Source organism: Molothrus aeneus, chromosome Z (genome assembly GCF_037042795.1).
Source record: "Molothrus aeneus isolate 106 chromosome Z, BPBGC_Maene_1.0, whole genome shotgun sequence".
NCBI lineage: Eukaryota > Metazoa > Chordata > Aves > Passeriformes > Icteridae > Molothrus > Molothrus aeneus.
The window spans coordinates 54,139,914-54,165,721 of NC_089680.1; the positions used below are offsets into that span (position 1 = coordinate 54,139,914).

General features: G+C 38.5%; 1 protein-coding gene across 2 annotated transcripts in view; it reads right to left on the reverse strand.

Moving 5' to 3' along the window:
- SNCAIP (synuclein alpha interacting protein) overlaps positions 1 to 25,808 on the reverse strand; it is an 86,901-nt gene that overhangs the window by 38,859 nt on the left and 22,234 nt on the right. For both annotated transcript variants that reach the window (XM_066569578.1, XM_066569577.1), the window contains exons 2-3: positions 13,418 to 13,520; positions 3,546 to 3,618 (exon numbers count right to left, since the gene is read on the reverse strand). In XM_066569578.1, coding sequence (XP_066425675.1) covers positions 3,546 to 3,618; positions 13,418 to 13,474 — 130 coding nt within the window. In that variant the 5' untranslated portion in view covers positions 13,475 to 13,520. The remainder of the gene's footprint in view (positions 1 to 3,545; positions 3,619 to 13,417; positions 13,521 to 25,808) is intronic.

Here is a 25,808-nt window from a genome sequence, read left to right on the forward strand (position 1 = left end):
TCTCTGTGGTGACAGTGACTGGTTTCAGGAGAATGGCATGAAACTCGGTCAGGGGAGGTTTAGGTTTGATATCAGGAAAAGTTCTTCACCCAGAGGCTGGCTGGGCACTGGAACAGCTCCCCAGGGAAGTGGTCATAGCACTAACCTGACAGAGCTCAAGAACTGTTTGGGCAATGCTCTCAGGCACGTGGGGTGACTCTTGGGGTGTCCCGTACAGGGCCAGGAGTTGGACTTTGATGATCCTTGTGGGCACCCTCCAAGTCAGAATATTTTGTGATTCTTTGATTCTGAGACAGGATGGAGACTCTGCTGCTTCATGGCTGTCATGCACATCTTGCAGAAGAGCAAGGCAGGAACAGGACCTTCCCAACAATACACTCCACTTGCCAGTGCCCTCCAATAAAGGGAGGAAATGGTGGCATTTCAGGGAGGAAAAACTACACATTGGGAAAACTTTCTAACACCTCCCTTTCCAAAGGAACAAGTAATCTGAGCAAAAGTTACAGGCCATCAGAAATAGTTAAAAAAACCCAAAAAGTCTGCTGAAGGAATTATGTGAAATACTAGAGAAGACACACTGACTTCTAAACACAGTACTTGACTAGGATTAAAAGTGCTTGGAGTAATTTGAAAACAATGTAACCAAATACTTTCATATGTTACTAACTTATTATTCAGTGTTTACATGAAAGGGGGAAAGAAAATCGGAATGACAGGGCTATTTACCAAACTTATCTGCAAACAATGAATAGTAACACTTCCATATTGTTAGACATATAGTTAAGAAATGTAATTCCATAATAAGAAATGGGTCTGGTTTATATCTGTTCCAACAATCCTGCTGGTGAAAATTGTTGCCTATGTATATATGTATATATACATATATATAATTATTTTTTCAAGTATTGGAATTCGAATCTTACTTTCTCCACAATCTTTTCTTAACTGTATCAGTGAACTAAATATTTTCCTAAGAGAAAGATGACAGACAAATTTTTTTTAGATTATGACATGTCTTATCTATGGTTGACATTTGCTTAACTTTTAGTTCTTCTGAAAAAAGAATTATTGGACAGCTACTTTCATAGTCCTCTCTGTTTTAAAGGAGAAATGCAACATCTAAGTAAGCAGGAGTCAGTAAGAGGTAAAAAGCTAGATCAGCACTTTGTAAAACCTCTGAGTTTTTCTATTTGTAACTACTTGAATTAACAGTGGAATGCAGATATAAATTAGTATGAATGCTTCATGCTGTAGTATGAAAGATTTATTATATAATCCATTTTCATTAAAAATAGCAGACATCATCAATACTTTGGCATCATTATTTCAATGATCTACAGTATAGGGAAGGCAAAAGACTGTGTCAAAAGCAACTATGAAAAGTTATCAAATGGAGCCTTATATAATGTTGACTAATCCAGCTATGTTGATATTTCAAGATACTTGAGATATTCAAATCTGTACAGACATGTAAAGTGATACACTCCTGTTCAGCACTATATTATTACTCAGTAAATAAACAGAGTAAAAATAAAAATATTTCAGTACTATCTCCAATTCACCAAAATAAGTGTTGACTAGCAAGAAAACTCAGCTTTTAGTACTATTTCCACTTTTCCAATACTACTATCAGTACAAAAGACCTCTTTTTTACTCTGTACTTTTAACCAATCTGCAACTAACTTCTACTGGTGGACTCCCCAGAGCTACTACTGTCTTCCAGCAAACCCTGTATTTGCTTCTGTCAACCCCTTTTTAAGGGAATAGATGAGTACTGATTTAATTAAAACCGTAATAAAAAAATGTCCATCTGCAGAGGCAACCACGGAACAAGAGAGATACACGGGATGCTGTCAGCATCCCACAATCTAAAGGAAGAGCTCATAACCAATATTTCATCCTTACTATTGGATTACATTTCACTTTATGACTACTACCTTAATTTTAAATGGAGAAAGAAGAAGGGAGGAGGAATATGGGAGAGAATGGTGGGAGCATGTGGGGAGCAATGAGGGATTGCTATAGAGTATGGCAGGGAAGAAGGATGAGCAGAAGGGGGAAGAAGTGGGTGAAAACAAGGAAGGGGGAGAGAAGGAGGCAGGAGGAATGAGAGAAGAGTGGGAGAAGAACAGTGTGGAGCAACAGTGTGACAACAGGAAAACAGGGAGAGTGGAAGTAAGAATGGGTAAGAAAGGAGAAGAAGTGGGAAGTAATTGGAAGAAAGGGGAAAGGTGTCAGGATGCAAGGGATGAGGAAGCAGGGAAGTACCAGCAAGAAGGAAGGAAGAAGACAGAAGAAAAGGGATAGGGATGAGACAGGGATAGGGGAAGGATAGAAGGGTGTAAAGGGGTAGGATGGGAAGAAAGAGGGGAATATGCAAGGGAGGATGGAGGGGAGAATGGGGTGAGACTGGGGTAGAAGGAGATAGGGTAATTTGAGAGGGGTGCATCAAGAGTCTTCACCCATTACACTTCTGCCCTGCTCTTGCTTGCAACAAGTAATACTATGTGCGCAACCACTGCTGTGCCCTGTGCAGACAAGTAAGTATTGTGAAAGTAATATTCAAGTAAGTATTGTAAGGAGAGGTTTGCTTCTCTTTATTGCCAAGGACAGTGGCATGTGGTGACCTGGCCTCTAATAACTCTGTTAGAAGAAGTAGCAATCAGAAAGTTTTCATTTAAGTTAAACACAGTAGAAATTTTTAAAAGTCTGAAAGAAAATATAGAAATAAAAGTTGCTGAAATATAGCATGGTTCTTAAGCCCTTGTATCATCCCATCATCCCATCAATTCCAGATCTCCTGCCTCTGTTATAAAAGTACTTGATGAAACAATATTAACAAAAGTTCAATTAAAAGATCAAAAAAGCACAATAAACTTTTCATAGCTCAACAAAAATGCTTCTCTTACCAATTCATTTCTCCTCCATCAGGAAGAGAAAAATAAAAGCAGATTAATCTGATTTACAGAGTGAAAAACAACGCTGAATGCACTTTTTGTCAGGGGGCAGGGGGAAGGTCTCCAGCTGGTTCTCATCTATATGCCATGATTCTTCATTTAGTTTACACTATTAAACTAAAAAACTCTGCTTTAATCTTAACTATTACAGTATGCCTTAGAGTAGATTCTATCATGTAGCATCCTTGATACAGTTTCAGACTCTGGCAAAACATCATCCCTCAGACTGGTCGTGGCCATATGGGTAGTAAATGTATCCAACATTTTTTCATTGGCGCCTACATTATTACGTCTTGTCACCAATGGTTTCTCGGGTTTTCAAGTAAATTGTTGCACATACTGTGGTTTGGAGCTGCTGAGATGAAGCCCTACATTTATCTGTATACAGCCAAATCCTTTTTTGGAACTTTCTTTCCTTCTAATGAACTAACATCTGTTGAAAAAAAAGAAACTCATGTTTCCAGAACACTGTACATAAATGAGAAAAAACAAAACAACAGGACACTGCCAAGAAGTTATTGTTGCCAAACTGTACATGATTTAAACAAAGCCTAGAATAGTATGGGTGGACAAAAATGGGCATCATACCTGATCTGTCTTCATTTTGTGAATCACACCTTCTACATAATTCTGGGATGGTCTTGAGAGAAGTTACTGAATACTGTAAAAAAGGAAAACAAAATGTATAGAGGTAATAATTAAAAAAAGACAAAAAGTAAGATTTCCAAGAGATTCAAATGTCATGGACACTAACTAAATCTACAAACCAAGGCTGCTTCTGGCAGCCTGATGGTCTAAGGTTGCATGAGAAAAGCAAAAGGCACCTGCTTTTGTTTCCCACCCGGAGACATCCGAAACAGACTTTCAAAGCCAGAGCAAATCATCTCCTCACCTCAGATTTCTCCTTCCTGCAGGTCACCACTACTCAAGGCACAAACACAATGTGAGATACATCGGAGATCAGACCATATGCGGGCTTCAAGGGTCTCACTTTGCCCACCTGTGCACCTTTATGGTGCTGCAGTGCAACAATTACCATGCTCAAAAATTACAATTCAAGCTGTCACAATCTGATACGTAAAAGGGATGCAGAATATCTGCACTGCAGAGATTTTATTCCAGAGAGGAGGGTGTGTACCCAAACATATCAGACAACAGGCTCATTTCTCTAACCTGGGCTTTATTAAAGCAAACTTGTACTAGTATTTTGATGTAAGTAAAATATTTACAAAATAAAACACATCTAATATGAATCAGCATGTTATTCTCCACATTAACCATTCAAAAATGGAAAATAAAAAACCCAGAGGTGCATAGGTATTTTACTAAAAAGAATTTTTTAGTTTATATACTTGTGGAATACCTTTAGAAAGACATAGAATCCAGAGTTATAAAACCATACATTCTGATATAGTTGCTTTATAGCAAGTCTTTCTTAATCAAATGCTTAAATGTTATAGGAATCTCCATTTAAACAAATGAAAATCATTAAGATTTTCATTTGAAAGAAATGAAAGAAATATCAATTACTTTGCTTATACTAAAAAAGACCCTATAAAACAGTATTTTGGAAACTTAAATAGAAAAAAAAAGCATTTAGGATTAGCACAACTGAAATTTTTCTAAGAATACATAAACACCATATGTTTTCAAAGAAACAGACATTTTAGTTGGTGTGCTGTTGACCAATGAAGCAAAACAACTACATATGAAACCATATAAACTTTCCACGCAAAAAAAAGAAATAGTGATACATTGTCTTGGGTTTTGCTGACAGTTAGTCATTCGGTGTTTGACATGTTTCTAAAGCACAGCTGGCAATCTCATTCAAAATAATCTAAATTCAAGCTCATGTGACCAATTGCAGAGTAATGTACTTTTCTGGTGCAAGTTTAAGACTGTTACTCAAATAACTGTAGTTACTTCATTAAGCCTAGAAAACCTCCCAGGCCCTACTTTTTCCCTTGCCGACCTAATTCAGGGATGTATTGAGAAACCTCAACCACAAGAAGAAACCCTCGTAAGTATTCCCAGGATCAACACTGAACTTATTAATTAAAATGTGAAGCAGCACTCCAGAACTACCCAGTGATTCCAATCCCCACTAAACAAGGGGCTGTGTATAAGGCTGTGACTGTTTCAGGATATGACAGCCTAAAGCAAAAAAGAACAGAGCTGAGACAGTGAGAAGGATGCTACTAAAGACAAATTAATACATGGACAAACACCATGTGCTGTCCTTCACTTTAGTTATTGTTTAATAAAGCCTGAGCTGTTAAGCTATACATCTTGCTATTTCAGCACAAAGACTTAGAATGCAATGTTGAACTGGTCTAGTAAGACTCTCAAAAGAATCCAAGAGGATGTCTCCAAGGAATATGGTAGCTTCATAAGACCAGCTGTTGCAGTTTAAACTATTACACAGTTTGTAATTCAATTAGAAAGAGGCCTTTTGTATTCTATTGCTATGTATTTTGTCAGACAACTTCAAAAACAGAAAGCTGTCTTTCTTTTTGTCTTTTTCCTGCTCTTTCTTGGAAAACCAGATTTTTTTTCTGTTTCAGCATTGCTCTAAAATGTATTCAGTTAGTAATCCCACCACCAAAAATCTATCGAATGTTTATAAATTTGTTATTCATTTTTATAATATTGGTTTGATTTCATTAACAGATTTCCTCCTACTTACCTCTGTTCTCAAAGATACTTCTAAAAATTTACATTTTTGCCTTCTGTATTTTGTGGTTAAAATGTAAAGAACCAGCTTTTGGTTCATGAAAAAAATAAAATTACTTTTTCAAGAGGACCTTTCCCAACCATAAAAACAATCGATTTCGCACATATCTAAGCTCCAGTTCTAATAATCAGTAATGTCTTCTAGCTTTTCTTCAACTGCAAATTTCAAGGTTAAACAGGACATCAAAAGAAGTTGAGACTGCAATCCTTCCTTGGAACAGAATTTAAGACTTAATACGTATTCAACTGCATTTAAAATTAATAACTTTCAACTCTTCATCTAATAATTTCAATTTTTTTTGCATGCAAAATTAAACACAACTTCTCACGTTTCACTATTGGAGTAACCACTTCAGCCAGAGCTGAGGACCATGCCCAAGGGCAGAACTGACAATTTCAGAGCTGAGCACATCCTGTTACTTCCTCAGCCAATGCTTACTGTGATCTTTGGTATTTAATTAAAGTCTGTTGTGGTTGATGGTGACATTCAGTAACAAACTAAGAGCTTGTTCCTAAGATAACATATGTAATGGAATTTTTGATCACTGTTTGAGGTCTGAGTTCCTTTTCAGCATTTAAGGCCTGCCGAAATAGTGAATTCTAATAAGCCTCTAAAGAATGCAATGTATGCATGCAGAATACTATGTTGTATGCAGAATACTATGTTGTATGCATAGTGTGACTTTGTAAGATGGAAGGGCAGTATCAACAGCAAATGAGACAAGAAGCAGTAGCAAGCATTCCATGCAAATGCAAGATAGTCCCACATACTTTTCCAATGGACACTGGTAATTCAAGGAAAAATGGGACTTCCCTTATAATACAATACATTTGTTCATTATGTAACACTGCACTACAGAATCTGAATTAATGCCAAGATTAACCTTTCAAATTTCACATGGTTTTCAAATTTTAATGCAATGAATTTCAAACAAAACACATAAGAAAAAAAATATCTTTAATAGGACTGTCCTGCTCTGTGCCACTTGTCCACCACTTGCACACACACTTATGTTCCAGAAGTATCAACTGATCATAGGTAGTAGCAGAGAAATATTACAGAAAATAGTAAAAAGCCCAAGTAAATTAAGAATCAAAAGTTACTTTTCCACATTCTGCTGAATCCTAAATGGAGTCAAAGTGCAAAGTTGTCTGCATAGTGTGACTCTCAGACCACATTGTCACAACCATGACAACCCACAAAGCATGAAGGACCACATCCAACTGTTTGCAGTATCAGAACTCAAATAATTTACTGCCACCGGTGACTCTGTCCTGATCCTAAATGCAGAGTTCTGTTTTCATTTTGGTACTGAAAAGAGACACTGTCCTCCATTACAGCAGCTTTTCTCAAGTGTGTCCATGTAAATAGTCTCATTTCAGTTTATTTGTGGTAGTGGTAAAAAAAAAGTTTCATTGATATTAAAAACCTATTAAATTAGCCACTTTACAATGCATCTTCTTAATCATTTAACTGTGCAATGTCATTGTATTTCTGAGACATTTATTTGGGAATAGCAAGATATATTGAGAAAAAGTAAAGGAACAATATTTGGCCTGATGTTGCAGGAAGATTTTTCTCAATAGTAGTGTCAATTTAAGCAGCTTCCAAACAAAAAACAGAGAAGGAAAGAGATTAGACTGGTATGGTGCATGTGGGAAATATCACTTCCTCAAACTAAGTGTCTTTCTTACAGCTGTGAAGAACATCTTTGGAGCACTAGTTAGGTTATTTGGGCTATGTGTTGTGCATTTTATATAGACACTTGATATATTATTCTTCCCTTTAGCTTAAAAGGGGACCTATATAGACACTACTTACACAATTAGGGGTACAAAATGTCTGTCTGAAACTAACACTTCTACCCAGTGGACATCTGCATTTTGCTTCATTCTGAAATGGGAGACAGGAAGAAAAGAGAGATGTAAGAGAGAGCTTCAGCTGGATGGTAAATGAATCAATGCTGCAGCTAATGATCGTGCCTGCACGGTGATGTAGGACCCTGCACACTGAGCCCAGCAGGATTGGTGGCTGGGTAGGCAAAGTCTGGCTGTGTGTGAGCCTGAGGGGTGATCCAGCTCTTCCTGTGGCCAAGGAAGGGTGCAGCAGGCTCAGGAGGGGCCCTCTGTCGAGTAAATGGGAGGCTAGCAGCTTGGCATACTCCTGACCACACATAGGAAAATGCACATCTGAGTCTTCCCTGCCAGGCAAGGATTCACAAGAAGTTTTTTAAGCTGTCCCAAAATTCTTGATGATTCAACAGCTGTTTACTTAGATTGGAACTCAATTACTGCACTTTCATTTCACAAACCTTTAAATCAGGAGCAGTCTCACACTGGCACCACTGAGCCTGTCTTTCATTCATACAGAGCTAAGAAAATGATCAGAGCAATTGTCTATACACTCAATCTCTAAGAGTTTACAAGTATCTTAGCATGAGGAACTCTGGTTATGATGAGGTTATCTTGTACTATTTCTGTAAACCAAAAAATAAAATTGTTTCCATTTCCTCAATTTGCCAGTGCAATATAAATCCTGCATTCCAACCAAAGGGTTAGGAAACCTTCAGGTAACCATACCAAGCATACCAAGCATAAAACTTCAGAGCAGGAATAAATTTATATTCAAAATCACAAGAAATAGCAAAAAGGTGAAAGCATAAAACATAAATTTGACAATGTATCTATCATTTACTGCAACCTAAAGGTCTTTTATTTCCCCTTTCCTTTCTGTAAGCAGTTATTAATGAGAAATAAATGAAAATATTCAGCTGGGTTGCTTAATGTTATTGCATACAGATTATTATTTTTGTTTAACATAAACAAGAGCCCCAGAAACCTATTCTGCTATCTGAATTACAGTCAAATATACTATACCATTTAGATCAGGAATGGAACCATCTTAGTTTATAAAATGAGCACCACATTTACATTCCAGAACCTTGATGGAGTTGGTAGATGTAGCTGCTAAGCCATGCTCAATAATATTTTAACAGTCATAGCAGTCAGTCTCCAATGACTGGATAAAAGTGGCATCACATTCTCCTTTAAAAAGGATGAAAAGAAGGCCTCCAGGAACTACTAGTAGGTCAGCCATGCCTCAGTGCCCAGTAAAAGCATGGAACAGATCCTCTTGGAACTTATGCTGAAACATATGGATGGCAGAGGGGTGATTAGAGACAGCCAGCGTGGCTTCACAAAGGGAAAATTGTGCCTGACTAAGATAGTAGTCTCCTACAATGGAGTGAGAGAGCTACAGAGAGAGCCTCAGCTTCTGTAATGTCTTTGGCACACGGTATCCAAGTACAACTTCCTTGCCTCTAATTTAGAGAGACACGAGTTTGACGGATAGATGGACAAGGAATTGGCCATGTCCAATGAGTTATAATCAGCAGCTCAGTCTCCAAGTGAAACTCAGCAATGAGTGGTGTCCCTCAAGGATGCATACTGCAACCAGAAGCATTTAATATCTTTGTCAAGGACATAGATGATGGGATCAGGTGCAAGTTTTCACATGACACCAAGCTGAGTGGTTAATTTGCTGGAGAGATGGAATGCCATCCAGAGGGACCTTGGGACACGTTGTGGTGTGGGCCCACATGAACACCATAAAGTTCAACAATGTCAAGATCCTGTGCCTGTGTGTCAGAGCTATGCCCAGTATCCATACAGACTTAGATATTGAGAGCAGCTCTGCAGAGAAGGACTTGGCATACTGGAGGATAAACAATTTGACATAAACTGGAAATGCTCACTTGCAGACCAGAAAATCAGTCATATCCTGGGCTGCACAAAAAGTCTGGCCAGCAGAGTAAGGGAGGCGATCCTCCCACGGACTTCGTTCTTGGGAGAATCCACCTGGAGTACTGTCTCCACTGGGACAAAAATGACATGGACCTGCTCAGTGTGTCCAGAAAAAGATCATGAAAATAGCCAGGGGCCTGGGCCACCCTCTTCTGTGAAGTAAGGCTGAGAGAGAGTTTGGATTCTTCATCCTAGAGAACAGGTGGCTGCAGGGAGACTTTCTTACAGCCTTCCAATACATACAGGAGGCTTATAAGAAAAATGCAGATTGTTTTCCAGGGCCTGTAGTGACAGGACAAGGGGCAAATGAGAAAACATCAATTTAGATTGGATACAACAAGGACATTTTTTACAATGAGGGTAGTGAGACACTGCAACAGGCTGCCCAGAGAAGTTGTGGATGCCCACCCCACACGATTGTATTTGGTTTATGTGGCAAACTAAGAGCGGAGGCTGCCTCCATGTAGGAGGGGCTGCTGGCAAAGGCTGAGCCCATCAGAAATGTTGACAGCACCTCTGGGATAACAGACTTAAGAAAGGGTAAGAAGTACTGCATAAAAGCTGGGAGAGAGGAACAATAAAATGTGAGATACCAAGGTCAGTGAAGAAGTAGGGGAAGGAAGGCAGAGTTCCAGATGCTGTGGCAGACATTCCCCTGCAGTCACAGGAGAATACCATAATGGAGCCCATATCACAGACATCCAGCCTTCAGCCCACAGAGGACCTCACACTGGAGTGTGTGGAGTGCCCTGAAGAAACCTGCAGCTTGCAGAAAGACAGTGCTGGAACAGGGTCCTGGCAGGAACTAATACTTGTGCAGAGGAGACCACATTGTAGCAGGTTTTCTAGCAGGAACTGTGACCCTTTGTCACAGTTTGTGAGACCCATGCTGGAGCAGTCTGCTCCTAAAGGATTCTGTCTCATGGAAAGGATGCATGCTGGTGCAGTCCATGAAGAATGCTGGTCCTTGGGAAGAATTCACACTGGAGAAGTTCACAGAGGACTGCCTTCCATGGGTAGGACCCCACGCTGGTGCAAGCATGAAGAGGATGAGGAGGGAACAGCGGAGACATTCTGTGATAACCTGTCTTAGGTTACAATGTAAGATGCACCCAGAAGTATGTATTCTATCACCATCTTCATAAGCTGTTAAAACCAGGTAGGGCAGTGCTCCTTATCTACTTCATGACTCATCCCTGATAACTCGTGGGGATATCTTCTGCTAATGGGCCATTGAGTCTCACTGCAAGACTGATAAAATTACATCATCCATTGTGAGATGCTCCACCCAGCAGGAGGATCCAAGGATTCCTACCTGGATATGATCGGAAGTTTGGAACATAACAGGCAGCTTTATCCACTGAATTCCCAGAGGACAAGAGCTCCACAACCACCACTGGATCTTTGGAGGAAGATCAAGCCCTTCTACAGGATCACTGCTTCACAGAACTACATCTATCACTTCAAGAGGACTGCAGCCACCATTTAATCAGATAATACCAACACCCTGATGCACAGGGTGTCAGGTCGCATTCAGACTCTGTCAGTGTCAGTGTTTCTGTAATATTGCACTTACTTTAATTTTCCTATTAAATTGTACTTCTGACTTGGGATCTCCCACTGGTTTGCCTTCAAACTAGTACCTGAATGCAAACCCCATCATCCCCCATCCCCCTGTGCTTATCCAGGTGGTAAAGCAAAGCACTCAGGAGTGAAGTTGAGACTGCGGAGAGGGAGGAGAGGGGAAAAGGTGCTTTTAGATTTGTCCTTGTTTCTCATCATCCTGTGCTTTTTGATTGGCAGTAAATTAATATCACCAAGAAGAGTCTTTTTTTGCAATTACACTAATTGCTGAGTGGTGTCCCTCTCCCTAAACCACAAGTTTCTTGATGGAGCAGGGAGTGGCTTGGTGGGTACCTGATAACCAGTCAATGTCAACCCATCACAATGAGCCTTGGAACAACCTGATCTAGTAGAAGGTATCCCTACCTATGACAGGGAGACTGGAACTCAATGACCTTCCAATCTCTCTTCCAACCAAAACCTTCTAGGATTCCATGATATTGGAGAAATATGGTTTCTTTTTCTCATGTACAAATGTAACATAAAAACAAACCAACAAACCAACAAAAAACCCCCAAAAAACCAAAAAACCAACCAACCAAAACCAAACCAAACAAACAAAAATAAAGTAAGAACCCAAACACACTTTCCCCACCCCCTTTCCCTTACTTACTTATATATTTGCCTTTTAAATCAAATTCCTGTCTTTCTGTCTATCTTTTTTTTGATTATTACATTTTGGTCAATTTTGCTGAAATGGATGAGAAGGGTCTGGACTACAAACAGTGGCTTTCTAAATGAGGTACATTTGTAAGTGCATCATTTTAACAGCCTTCTTGCTGCCATTATTATTAGTCACTTTTCTGCACTGGATTAGAACCAGAGGGCTAACATGAATAATATAATTTGCTAATACAGATGCTGTGCAGCTGCTCTTACCGGAGCAGGCTAATGATAAAAGGTGAAGGTCAGGTATTTTTAAACTGTGTATGATGAGATATGAGCAGAGCACTAGAGTAACCATGAATTGTCTGGTTGATCTGGGTTCTGGCAACAAATCCTTTGTCCTCTTAGTTGTTAAAGCAAGGAGTAAACCTGCTACCTCAATCACTTGTGATGATTTTTTATTTAATGTTCAGCATCCCCTGAAAGAACAGCCTATGAAAGCAGGCAGCCTGAGCTGTTCAGCAGTGAGTAACCTAACCCACCAGTATGCAGCAACAGCCACAAGGGGAGGGACATGGAAAGGTTACATCTATTATGTTTTACAGTTTTACTAAACTGAGTATAGAAACAGATACCAGGACATAATCTGGCATATAACAGTAATATAAAGTTGCCCATAATAAGGTATTCACTCAAGATTGGCTTATTGTCTTGTAATATTTTGGGCATTTGCCATATTCTGCTTTAATAAAAATTCAACAGTACAATAGGTAGAAAAAAAAATTCTCTTCAAAAGGAATTTGTCAGTGAATAAAGCATCTGGAATGTTTTAAAATGAATCAGGAGTCCCAAATGCTAACAGGAAAACCAGGACCTTTGTGGAAAAAAAACTATAAAACTATGAAACATGGGAGGAGATGGTGGCATACTTTAATCTGAAAATTGAATTAATAAAATCTCTTACAGGAGATTTAATTTATGTATTCAAGTCTATTTTTTTCTCAAACATTGAACATATGAACAACTCCATTGCACAAAAAGCAGAAACACTGGCAGTAGGAGCAGTGTTATGAGTAATAGAGAAATACACAGTACCAGTGCCTCCTATAAAAACACTAAAAATGAGAAAGTATTTTTGTTTGTAATCAGGCTGATTTATTTGTGACACTAAGGATCACTGCTGCCTATGAATCCCTAGAAGTCTTTCTATCTCTTACTGTACACTACCACATCACACCTAAGGATAAAATCAAGGATAAAAATCAAGCTGTCCTGGGAAATGGCTCCTCATCAAAAAGTCAAAGGTGAGAGAAACAGGTTTTCAACAACTGAAATACATTTAATTAAAAAAGTAAACTTAAAATGTTGGTGTCTAAGGCTAGCACTACAGCACATATAGCTCATTCAGGACAAAACAGGAGAGAAGCAACCCAGAAATGAAACTAATTTATTAATTTTGTCTACTAGTAATTTTTACTGCCTGAAGGAGAGGAATCAAGTTTTCATTCTAAGCTTTTTAGAGAGATTTCCTTTACAAAACATCTGATTTTTATTCTAGATTCAACCTATCTAAACATTCCCTTAAATGAAATAAAAAGAAGTGTGGCTTATGACAGGAGTATTGCCTTTTATATCAGGACTGAGATATCTAAGGTTGTCTCAACTTGAACAAAAAAAATAAGATGTGTACTTACCGATATATCATCGCTAAAATCTATTTCATCCAAATCAAGGTATTCAGGAGCTTCCATTATTCTCTTATGAACATTTTGGGTGAGTCAGCACATTAGTAAAGACCTAATTAAGAAAAGAAAATGTCTTTAGAGAGCCAAAATCACACAGAAGAGTTTTCATATAGTTGCTACAATACTGAAACATTTAACTTGAATAGTAAAGTACTAATAAAGTACTAACTTAATCTTAGAATATAAATACAATTTGCCACCTCTACTCTGCATATTGTAAAGCAGACATTCCAATTTTCTGGGAGAACAGCTAAGTGCTACTTGAAGTAGAAGTAAAAAATACTTGGTTTAGCATCACTCAGTCCCTCCAGAAGTTCAATACAGGTATAAAGACCTAAGCTGTTGAACACCCTCATGACCTTGCAACCATAGCTGTGTTAATGATGTGCCTTCTCATGAGAATAAGACATTTACTCACAGCAACTCCTGTTACTGTAGTTTTCCTCTTCCCAAGATGGCAGAAAAAAACTGAGATTCCTGCTGCGCACAGACAGCAAAGTCCTATCACACCTTATCTCTGCTTACAAGCAGACTAACACACAATGCAGCCAGTGCTTTACAGATTAATGGTTTACCACCCCTCAGGCTCTGATTGCACATCAACAAATTCAATACCAGAATTATATCATGTGCATTAATTATCAGGGGCATTAACCATTTTCTTACAGCAAGAGGAAAAGAAGAGCAAATTCTCTTGCAAAGCAAGAAATTTGTCTGGAAAAATCAGTATTAGATCTGAATAAATTGAAGCGTCAACAGTCAGAAGACCAAAGACAATAAACCCCTCATTGTCAATCCTAACTACAATGAAGGTGTGTATTATCACTACAGACAAGTGCCACAGAAAAGTAGAAAAGGAAGGTATTTTAAAGGAAGCAGAAAAACAAAAGCACAATGCATTTTTCAATAATGTGAGTCACCACATAAGGATTAAGTATTATTATAGGAGAAAATTAAATCCTCCAGTACTTGTACATAGCAAAGGAAACACCCTAAGGAAAAAAAAAAGACACAAACCCAATTTATTCCTATGACAACTACCAAGAAATATGTTTATGAATAATGAAATCAGCTCTGTAGGCCTAAATAAAATCACTGTGTGAAACTTCCACATGCATTTAAAAATGTCCTAGGATATGGGGTCTGAAAAAAAAAGCTTTTCTGTAAGTGTCAGACAAAACCTCAGTAATTTATCTCCCTAATAACACACTATCCAAGCACAAAGCTGACCTTAATACACCTGTTCTTGAGAAGCTATTAGAAAGAGAACCAGTAGGCAAAACTCCAGTAATACCCTAAAACAGACAGAAAAGCAAATTTTTGTTTCTCACTGAAGCTCTATCAGCATCATTTTCTCATTAAGTGAATGTTCCAGTTTTGGCTGGGGTGGAGTTAATTTTCTTCACAGCAGATAGTATGGGGCTGGGAATGGGACTTGTGCTGGAAACAGAGTTGATAATTCCGGGATGCTTTCATTACTGCTGAGCAGGGCTTACATAGAGCTAAAGACACTTCTGCTCCCTATCCCTCCCCACCTGTGAGCAGGCTGCGGATGCTAAAGGAGTTGGGACAGCCAGGACAGATGATCCCAACTAACTCAATGAGGTATTCCACAGCAGATGACATCATGATCTGCATAGAAAGCTGGATGAAAGAAAAAGGAGGGTGTTTGGAGTGATTTTGTGTCTTCCAGGTCAGCAATATGCATGATAGGGCCCTGCTCTCCTGGAGATGGCTGGCCTGCTCACATAAAATGGTGAATGAATTCCTTTTGTTGCTCTGCTTGCATGCACACCTTTTGCCCTTCCCTACTAAACTGTCTTGATCTCGACTCAAGGTTTTTCTCACTTCTACTCTCCAAGCAACTGTGTGGTGACACTGTGGAGAAGAGCAGCATGTAAGAACAACCTCAACTACCTACAATTTTCTCTCACTGTGACTGTTAGACTTGAGTGAAGCAGTGGGAAAAGGCCACAGAAAGTAAAACCGGAAGTATCTCTATTGTGAAACTAATCAGAAGCTTTTTATTTTGCAAATGCTAAGTTTATGCTCAGAGGGACCCACTAAAATCAGGCAAAAGCCTGACAATGAAAGGAAATAGCTATTGTAAAAAGGCATGACACATTCAAGTCTACAAATTTCTGCACTTCAGATTTTCCTTTACAGAAACACAAAGTGTCGGTATATTTTTTAAAGATTTATGTATCTCATAGACATTTCAGCTAAATTGTGCACTGGTAATATATTGCAGTGATTGGCAAAGCAAGGTTTTGGTAGTGGGAGAGTTACAGGGTTGGCTTCTGAGAGAAGATGCTAGAAGTTTCTGCTGTGTCTGATGGAGCCGGTTCCAGACAGAGCACTCCAACACAGTTCCATTGCTGATCAGACCTGAGCCTCTGTGGTGGCACTTCTGGGATAACAGTTTTAGGAGAGGGAAAAAGTCACTGTGCAACAACAGCCAGGAGAGGGGAGTAAGAATACAAGAGCAATGGCCCTGCAGACACCAAGGTCAGTGAAGGAGTGGGACAAGGTGGTCCGGGTGCCAGAGCTGGAATTCCCCTGTAGCCTGTGATGAAGGCCATGGCAGGGCAGCTGTATGCCTGCAGCCCACGGAGGAGCCTGTGGAAGTCCCCAAATCAGAGCAGTTGGAAGCCCAAAGGAGGCTGTGATCCCACAGAAAGTCCATGCTGGAGCGGGGTCTTTATCACTGTGACTACTGACACCAGCTCAAACCAAATTATTATTAGTTTTTGAAGCAAGACAAAGGCTGACTGTCTATGCCAAATGTATTTGACAAATTTTAGCTCTATATGCCAGCTACCAGGGGGTGGCTGGGCACTGGAACAGGCTTCCCAGGGAAGTGGTCACAGCACCAAGCCTGACAGAGTTCAAGCTTTATTTGGACAATGTGCTCAGACACACGGTGTGACTCTTGGGGCTTTCTGTGTAGAAAGCTGGGTTCTATGATCCTTTTTTGGTTCCCTTCCAACTCAGAATATTTGCATGATTCTCTACGTACTGTCCTAGACAAGTGAAAGGACTGTGTTACTACATAAGTTGATAAATGTATGAAGAAGGAATGAGCATTAAAACATAAGTTTGAGGGTTGAAAAATATATGGGCCATATAACATCGAAATAGTCTGAAATCAAACCAAAGCTCCAATGAGTTTCTGTTTTTCACTGGAATTAAATGGATTAAAATCTGCCCACTCACTATATTTAAAAGTCAACAGAAGAGATAAATAAAGCTACTTTAAACATGTCACGTAAAGAAGAATCAAGAAGTGATCCAGAGTTTTTATTTTCTACTAAGACTGAAGTAATTCCATTAAAATTACATTACAATTTTTTTAAAATAAAATGTTGAAATAGTTTTTTAAAAGTAAAATTAAGTAGTCACTTTAAAAATGATTAATTAAAAACTCCAGTAAAAAAAAACTTCACAGCCTTAGTAATATAACTATTATTCCTGGTTACCATATATCTCAAGATTTAGAGCAGAAAGGTCTCAACCTTTCAAACTTATTTTTTCATTCCAAATTGGAAGAAGCCATTGAAGCAAAGAAATGCACTGTATCCATGCTCAGCTGACAAAAGGGCTTCATTCCACCTAGTGATGTACAGAACCCATGAAGTCAGTCCACAATCCCGCATCATTATTTCCCCAAAATGTTATCTTCTGTCTTCAAAACTTAAAGACTATGAAACATGCAATGGCTGAAGAGGAAGTTAATAACCAAAACAAAGACATTTTCTCTATGGAATGCTTTCTGAAAATAGTATTCAGTTATATGAAAAGAAAGGGCAAGAGATTAATGAATTCACTTTGCTACAAGATTTTCATTTTTTTCTTAACAAAGTAAAATTGAACAGCATGTCAATTCAATTATTATGACTAAATAAGATTTCTCATGACTATACTTGGAGTTTTATGCAAAAGGTGACTTTTTGGATACAATTTAACACAGTAAAACTCCACCATGCATAATCCAAACCATATGGTAAGGATGGTACTCAGAACTGTGACTATTCTGAGAGCTTTGTGATGGCTGAATCCAGCACATCACAAGAAGCAGAAAGAATCTGAATAAGATTCACAGGAGGATCATAAGCACAACTGGTCAAATTCAAGGTAGAAATAATTGCAACCAAAATTACAGCTGCTAGCAGAGGCTGACATGAGAAGAATAATGTGCTTCCAGTACCAACATCAAAGCAATACAGATGACTGTCTCTAGCTTGTCAGCAGAAATGTCTGACATTTAACCTATAAATGTTCCTAGCTGTATTTTGGAAGCTAGTAATTTAATATTCCACAAAATTTTAACCCCAAAAAGGGCATTTCCTTTCTGGCAATTTGACTTGTAGAGTGTCATATGCACACACATGTATGTTTTATACAGGTTAATGTAATTTGATTGGCTCACAGAATTCACAGTTAAAAGAAGAAAACCACATAAACATCACGCATATGTACTTGGGGAAAAAAACATCTTGTTACAACTTTGTGATCCAGTTCACCAGGAGAAAACAAGCTAAAAACTACTACAAAGAAATGGGGAAATACTAGGATTATCAGTACAATAACATATTGCATATGTTGTATTGCAACAGATATTACTAGTATTTGGAACCAAACTCATCCTTTTCCTTTTCAAACACTGTTTTTATAAAACAGATTTCCTCTGCTGTTTTTCTTCACAGCTAAAACTAGACACCTGAGCACAAATCCTGTTGCTAACATTCAGTACAATCAGATGAATTAGGAAAAAAGGGGACAAAAGGGGGCAATTCTAGAATAATACTAATGTTACTAATAGTAGTAGCAATGAAGTATTAGATGCAGCGAATGAATCCATCAACTCCTACAATCACTAAAAACCCGCTCTGGGCTGATGGTACATATTGCCAAGATGTAATGTTTACAGTTGTTCACAGATTTAGTTTCTAAGGTAGATCAAGCCTTGGATTTTTCTCTCCATGCAGTCTCAAACAAACAGTCACGCCACCAGCAATCCCTAGGGCCTGGTGTGCCTTTTGAGGATGAAGTAGACTCAATGCAGGAATGGCAGGAATGCTTTAAGAGTCAGATCAGCCCCATCACATAACCCACGCTAGTGCTTGTGGGCAAGAACAAGGCCGTACAGGTGAGCATCTGCTGTCAGGCAATTAACTGAGTGAATGAGGAGACTGACATTGGAGGCAGGATATGTGCAAACATCAGGTTCGGCTCTTGTTCTGACTGCTCAATGCAAAACTGTGGAACAAAACAGCACAACTGATTTGTAGAGACGCCTTTGCCACAAGCCTATAGTGAATCCAGTAGCTTTGAGAGCAAACCGATCCTTTCAGACAAAAACAGTCTCTGTGCAGCATGTGAAAGGCTAAATCCAAGAGGGAGTATAGGGAAAATGTCGTTTACTGAGCCAAAATAAAACATGTAATTGAAAATACATAATTTTAGTTACTTATGGATACATAAAAACCAAGAATACATAACAATAAAAGATCTGCTGTCAATTAAATCTTTATTTCAGTTGTAACTCAAAGAAATCCTGCTAAATGCCACATGGGATTTTATTTTCCACAAGTCAGAACTACTTTAACAAAATATTTGGGGATTTACTTAAACTTTCAAGCAAATACAAAGTGTATCAGATGTAAAATACTTTTAAGTTTCCTTTAGCACAGTTAATATTAAAGATTTAGGCTTTAAATGCCAGAATGCCATGACAGTTGCTTTTTAATTAGGGGATACGGTTACATTTTTCAATTATAGGTCTAAGATAACAAAATAAACATATGGTCATTTCCTAAGCATCAGGAGCTATAGTAGCTCAAGATGAACAAAATCTGTGGGCTGAAATGAAAGACACTACATCTTTAATTTAAGCACACAGTATGCGTTTCAACTAATGCTTGAACTATGGTAAGTGTCTGACTTTTGTTCCCTACCATTAAGAAATACCAAGATCATAACTCCAAATTTTTTCACTTTCAAACAAACACAACAGTGTAACATTACATTATGTTAAATCTATTCAGCATACAATGAAAAGCCCAGCAAACAATTAAAATCTACTGTTGAGGAAGGGACGTCAGCACTAAGAAATGCCTAAAACTGAATTCTGTTCCTCCATCCTCATATTCTACTGTAACATGCAAGTTCTACCAAAAAATTAATTTGGCCTTCCACCTCTATTTAATACACAATGTGCAGAAAGCAGTACAGTAAGTCCATGAGCACTGCCACAGCTGGGGAATGTGAGAACTGGACTGCTGAATGAAGGCAAGAAAGCTTAGCTGCTCTGGGCTACACTACCACCTCTCTAGCTATCCCATCATTTCTTATGCTCCCTGGTACCTGGCTGTCTGTTGTCTCCTATTAAAAATTACATGCTCTTTGAGACAGGGATCGCAAGGTCACTCTACCTTTGTCTGGTTTTTCCTATAGCTGGTGTCCTTGTCTATTAACAGAGCTTTGTGGTGCAAGAGTAATCCAGCTAAATATAAACATAATGCAAATACACTGGAGTGGGCCCTGAAAGAGGGCACATTTGAAGCTTTGTAGACAACATGCAATATTTTATTCACTAAATACAGACGGTGCCTTTGCAGGTGATAAATGCAAAAGTCGTCAAACACGTGAAAACACCAAACACATGGGAAGCATACAGTTTCATTAGAATAGAAAAGAATAGTTTAGTTGGAAGGGAACTACCATGATCATTCAGGTATGAGTAATTGTTTAAATTTAACACTATACATACTATACATACATGCACTCTTAGAAGACCCCAGCTTCCAACTCATATTTCTATTATCTCCATCATCTCTAAAGGGGAAATTATATGGATACAATCAATAATTTTTTAAGCAGTGATTTTAGAAATAAAATAAAGAGTGACAATAAAGCTCAAATGGAGATTGATTTCCTTTGCAAGCATACTACTTTAACTTCATGCATTCAAATAAAATGGTAACATGATAAATGGTTAGACTACGTCAGTATTTTAAAGTCATATAAGGGTTTGTGATAATTTAATGTACTCTGAACTGCATTTGCAACCATTTTTGTTACCCCCTAGATTTCCCGAAGTATTTTTTCTGATTATACAAGGTAACATTTTTTCTACAACTTGTCATTGAAATTACATATCAAGTCAGATCTTAAACATAAAAATATGTTTAAGGAAGGCTCAATAGGAGTGGTAGGAGATATTAAAGAGTTAAGATGAATTTTAAATAACAATTTATTGGAAAAAAAAAAGAAGTAACAGCAAAGCTGAAAAGTTATGTGATTTATTTCAGTGAAGGAATGTATTCTGCAAATAAGATTACCTAATCCCTTATCACATTTATTCAGGAATAGTCCTGAGTTTAAAAGTTCACAACAGAAATTCATAATAGTATGATACCTCTAAGGCAAGTAAAAATAAAAGCACTGCTTTTAATCACCATTCAAGTACTATCAGCACACAAGCTAGACAGATAGAACAGGAAGAGAGAAGTCAGCAAATTTCCCAATACCAAAAGATGTCGTTGCAAAATTTTACTTCAGAAAAATTCTGTATTCCAGACATACAGAAACTATCCACCTACAGCCCTGAACAGTCCCAAACACTAAGCCCAGTTCTGTTCCTAATGAAGCCAGCAGAGGCTTCATTAGGAACAGAACTGTTACAACAGAGAACTGGTTTGAGATAAGAACAAATGTATTTATTCCTGGCCAAATGTAGCTGAACTTCTCCTGGACATATATACCCAGACCTTGAGAACACGTGCTCTTCCATATTGGTTGCATATAAAGGGCAGGTCTGTCCTACCCTGCTCAGCACTGGGGCAACCTCACCTTGAGGCCTCTGTGCACTTTTGGGCACCACAATATAAGAAGGATCTAAAGCTATTAGAAAGCATTCAAAGGAGAGGTATAAAGATGGTCAAGGGCCTTGAAAGGAAGCCATAGGAGGTGCAGCTGAGGTCACTTGGTCTGTTCAGGCTGGAGAAGAGGAGACTGAGAGAAGACTTCTTTTCAGTTGTGCAGTTTCCCTGTGAGGGGAAGCAGGGGCAGGCACTGATCACTCTGAGGTGACCAGTGACAAGACTCGAGAGAATGGCATGAAACTCCTCCCGGGGTTTAGGTTCAATATCAGGAAAAGGTTTTTCACCCAGAGGGTGGTTAGGCACTGAACAGGCTCCCCAGAGAAATGGTCACAGCACCAAGCCTGACAGAGCTCAAGAATTGTTTGGACAGTGTCACAGACATCTTTTATGAAAAATCCTTTCCTTTTCCTTTAGAAAAAGGAGGAAAAATTGTTTACATTTTGTTCCTAAGAGGCCTCAGGAACAAAATGTAAACAGTGGTTATCTGCTGCTGTGGAATGCAACAGGTGGATCTGTGATTGGTCTCATGTGGTTGTTTCTAATTAATGGCCAATCACAGTGAGATGGCTCAGACAGAGAGTCTGAGCCACAAGCCTTCGTTATCATTCTTTCTTTTTCTATTCTTAGCTAGCCTTCTGATGAAATCCTTTCTTCTATTCTTTTAGTATAGTTTTAATATAATATATATCATAAAATAACAAATAAAGCCTGAAATGGAGTCAGATCCTCGTCTCTTCCCTCATCCTAAGACCCCTGTGAACATGGTCAGAGGACAGTGCTCTCAGCTACAGGCTGCAATTCTTGGAGCAGTCCTGTGCAAGGCCTGGAGCTGGATTTTGATGATTCTCATGCTTATCTACTGACTTGGGATTTTTCTACACTTCTATGATTCTATTATTCAATCCCATGGAGGCTTAAGAGAGATGCACAGTTTGCACAATTTCTGCCAGCCCAGAAAGCCAAACATGTCCAAACCAAAAGCAGAGTGACCACCAGGTCAAGGGAGGAGATTCTGCCCCTCTACTCTGCTCTCATGAGATTTCAGCTCAAATAGTGTGACCAGTTCTAGGATCCTCAGGACAGGAAAGGACCCATTGGAGAGGGTCTACAGGAGGGCCACGAAAATAACTAGAGGGAGGGGAAAACTTTCTTACAAGGGAAGGCTAAGAGAGTCAGGGGTGTTCAATCTGAAGAAGAGAAGGTCCAAGGAGACCTTACTGCAGCTTTTCAATACTTCAGAGGAGGCTTACAAGAAAGATGGGTACAGATTTTTAGTAGGGACTACAGATATTGAACAAAACGTAACAGTTGGTTAAACTAGAATAGGGAATAATTTTTTTGCAATGTGGGTGGTGAAACACTGGAGCAAGTTGACAACTTGTCATCTGCCAACTACTCCTGCCAACATTCAAGGTCAGGTTGGACTGGGCTCTCAGCAAATACAGATCTGGTTGAAAATATAGATCTGGTAGCAAATATAGATCTGGTTGAAGATGTCCCTGCTTATTGCAAGGGATTTAGACTAGATGACCTTTCAAAATCCCTATGATTCTATGATTTTGAAGAAATCATGGAAGTAGGTAATAATATATGGATCACCTACTCTTCTACTTCCATGAAATGAATGGAAAATTCATCACAACTCCAGGCACTTTAACATCAAACATATTTAACTTCTACAAAGACTGACATCTGTAAGGTGTGCATCAGCATACACAGAGTGAAGATAAAGCATGCTTATTAAGATAGAGTTCCTCATGCTTTTGGGTGTTTTTTAGCACATTGAATAATACTTCAGATAACTTCCTGCAAGTATTACCCTAAGGATGACATCTGAGCTGCAGTAACATACAAGCAAGCTTTGCCATTGATATCTGTGTGTCTAAGACACTACCCACCTTAGCACAAGGAGTGTCTATCTGTCTGCTGGAAGCATCTCCTGGCTTTTTTAATTCTGGTCCATTTAGTTGTCTCATCAACAACCATTACATTAGTATTAAAAGAGAGTGATTCTACTCCTTCATTTCCGAAATAATGCAGCAACATAGCAAGAAGAAACTAATACTCAGGCTACTGAGTGATCTGACAAACCGAAGAGTTGTTTTTACTGTAACCCATCTAGAAAGGCATCTGTTCACTGCAAACCACCTCAGATGTCTTATTAAAAAACCATTCTTCCCACTCAATAGTTTTATATTCCTTCAATATTCAAGCATAAAGAAATGGGGACTCTAAGCATTCAGCCAGAAATATGCACTTCAGCATTTTGGAGTGAGGCTTAGAAAAATAAAGTTGTTTGTTTCACTTAGCCTTGAAAGAGAAACCTTAGGAGTTGAAAACTAATAGCTTTTATTTCCAAACTACCACAGCATATGATTCAAGCACTGTAAAAAGGCTAATACATTGTCTGCTTAACTTTGATGACAGGATCAAAACAAATAAGAGGTCAACTGATCTGTTCAAGAATATTTAATTGGCTGTAGTTGATTAATTTATGGTTTTATTCCCTTTGAAGTACTACATGGTTCTTTGTTCTTAATATGAAATATCCCACAGTCATGCAAAATTAATATGCTTATCTCATTGCAATCTTGCTAACATGGCAACTGTTTCAGTTATTTCAGGCCAGCTAACTCCTTCTATATGCTTTAGGATTTACTGACATGCAGATCAAATCCAGATCAAACCCTTTGTAAATAATGTATATACATATATGTGTAAAAGCAGGGAAAGACAGGGCAAAACCTCAGTAGAAGACAGAGCAAGAATAAATGCTACTCCATTATTGTAACTTGTTTCTACAATACCACTGTTGGTAATGATCTCCAGTGGGATAGTGGCCACACTGGACACCCTGTGTTTGGAATGCAACACACAGCTGCTGCCTCGGATGTAGGCCCAGACAAACTGTAAGAAAAGCAGGTGGTGGGATTTACTTCAATTTCTATTGTCTTAACTTTTGCACTGGAAGTGGAATCGGGTCTGGCTTTGCCACTTTCCAGTTGTCAACTGATGCCAGTAGAAAAGCATTGCTTTATTCAGGTACCACACAGAGAGGTACAGCTTCTGCTGAGTGTGCTGCAGTAGCACGCTCTCCTCTTCACTGTGACATGCTGTTATATTTGCACACAGGGACCAGAGAGTAACTTTAACTGTTAATGTAATTTCTTTTTTAGTAATTTTCCATATTAAAAAAGAGGCTCTACCTGTGAGGAGAGATTAAATGAAACAATGCACTATTCATTCTTAGCCATTTTTTTGTTAACGGCCATTAAACTAGTCAATAATGGAAAATAGCCTGTAGTTCTACTTATTTCTACTGCTGCTTTCATGATACTTACCTAAGATGTGGAGTACTACTTCCTGCCAGCCACTGACCCTACTTGGACTTGAGGGCTGCTCTCTTCATTTGTTTAAAAATGGTCTTTAAATGGTAATGAACTTCTGCTTCTTCCTTTATACTGCCCTGTGAATATGTATTTATTGTCATGCTATCTTCAGTTACTATTTGTTCTCAAATTGGATTTGTTCAGTCTTCCCATTAAACATTTTTGTGACAGCATGACTCTAAAATAACAAAGTGTTTCTGCTTAGCACAGAAAATAACAATTCTCAAATCTTTATTACAAGAAAAATAATAATGTCCATTTTAAATTAACTACTTGTAAATTCAAAAACCTGTCACCCAGAGGCATAAGAAATAGTTGCAAATAAAGCAATCTGCTTAAAGTGTGAAATTTTTATCATTCATGTATGAAATGGCCACTTCCCACAAAAAAGACCAGCATCATCTCCATGAAATATAATTTAGTTCTCAAATGAAATGTTCCTGTAATATCAAAAAGGACACTTGGGGTAAACATTGCATTTACAAGAAAAAACTGTAACAGCAAAAACTCAATTAAAAATTATTTTCCATCAACAAAAATCAATTTTTATAAAAGAGAAAATTAATTTTCTCAAAGAAAAAAAATTTAAAATTAGCAAAGACATTTTTAATAGCTTTATATATCCTCAAAAATAGCCAGCAGATAGATCAACATTATCACCCAAAACAGCAGCATGAAATAGGCTGAAAGGGTTTGCCTGAGTTCATTTAGTTCAACCCCCTCTGCTCACACAAGGTCAGGTTTAAATCCAGGACTGCAACCTGGTTTCTGAATATCTCTAAGAATGGACACTCCAAAATTTCCCTGGGCAGCCTGGTCTAGTGTGTGACCAGCCTCACAGTGAAAAAGCATTTCCTTGTGTTTAGATGGTATTTCATGTGCTTCACTTGGTGCCAATGGCCTCTTATTCTGTCAGTGTGCACTGCAGAAGTCTTCATGGAGAAGAGCCTCACTCTTCTTCACTCTATCTCAGCCTGGAAGAGAGAAGGCTTAGGGATTACCTTATTGTGGCCTTCTAGTTCCTGAAGGGAGCCTACAAGAATGATGGAGAGGAACTATTATTAA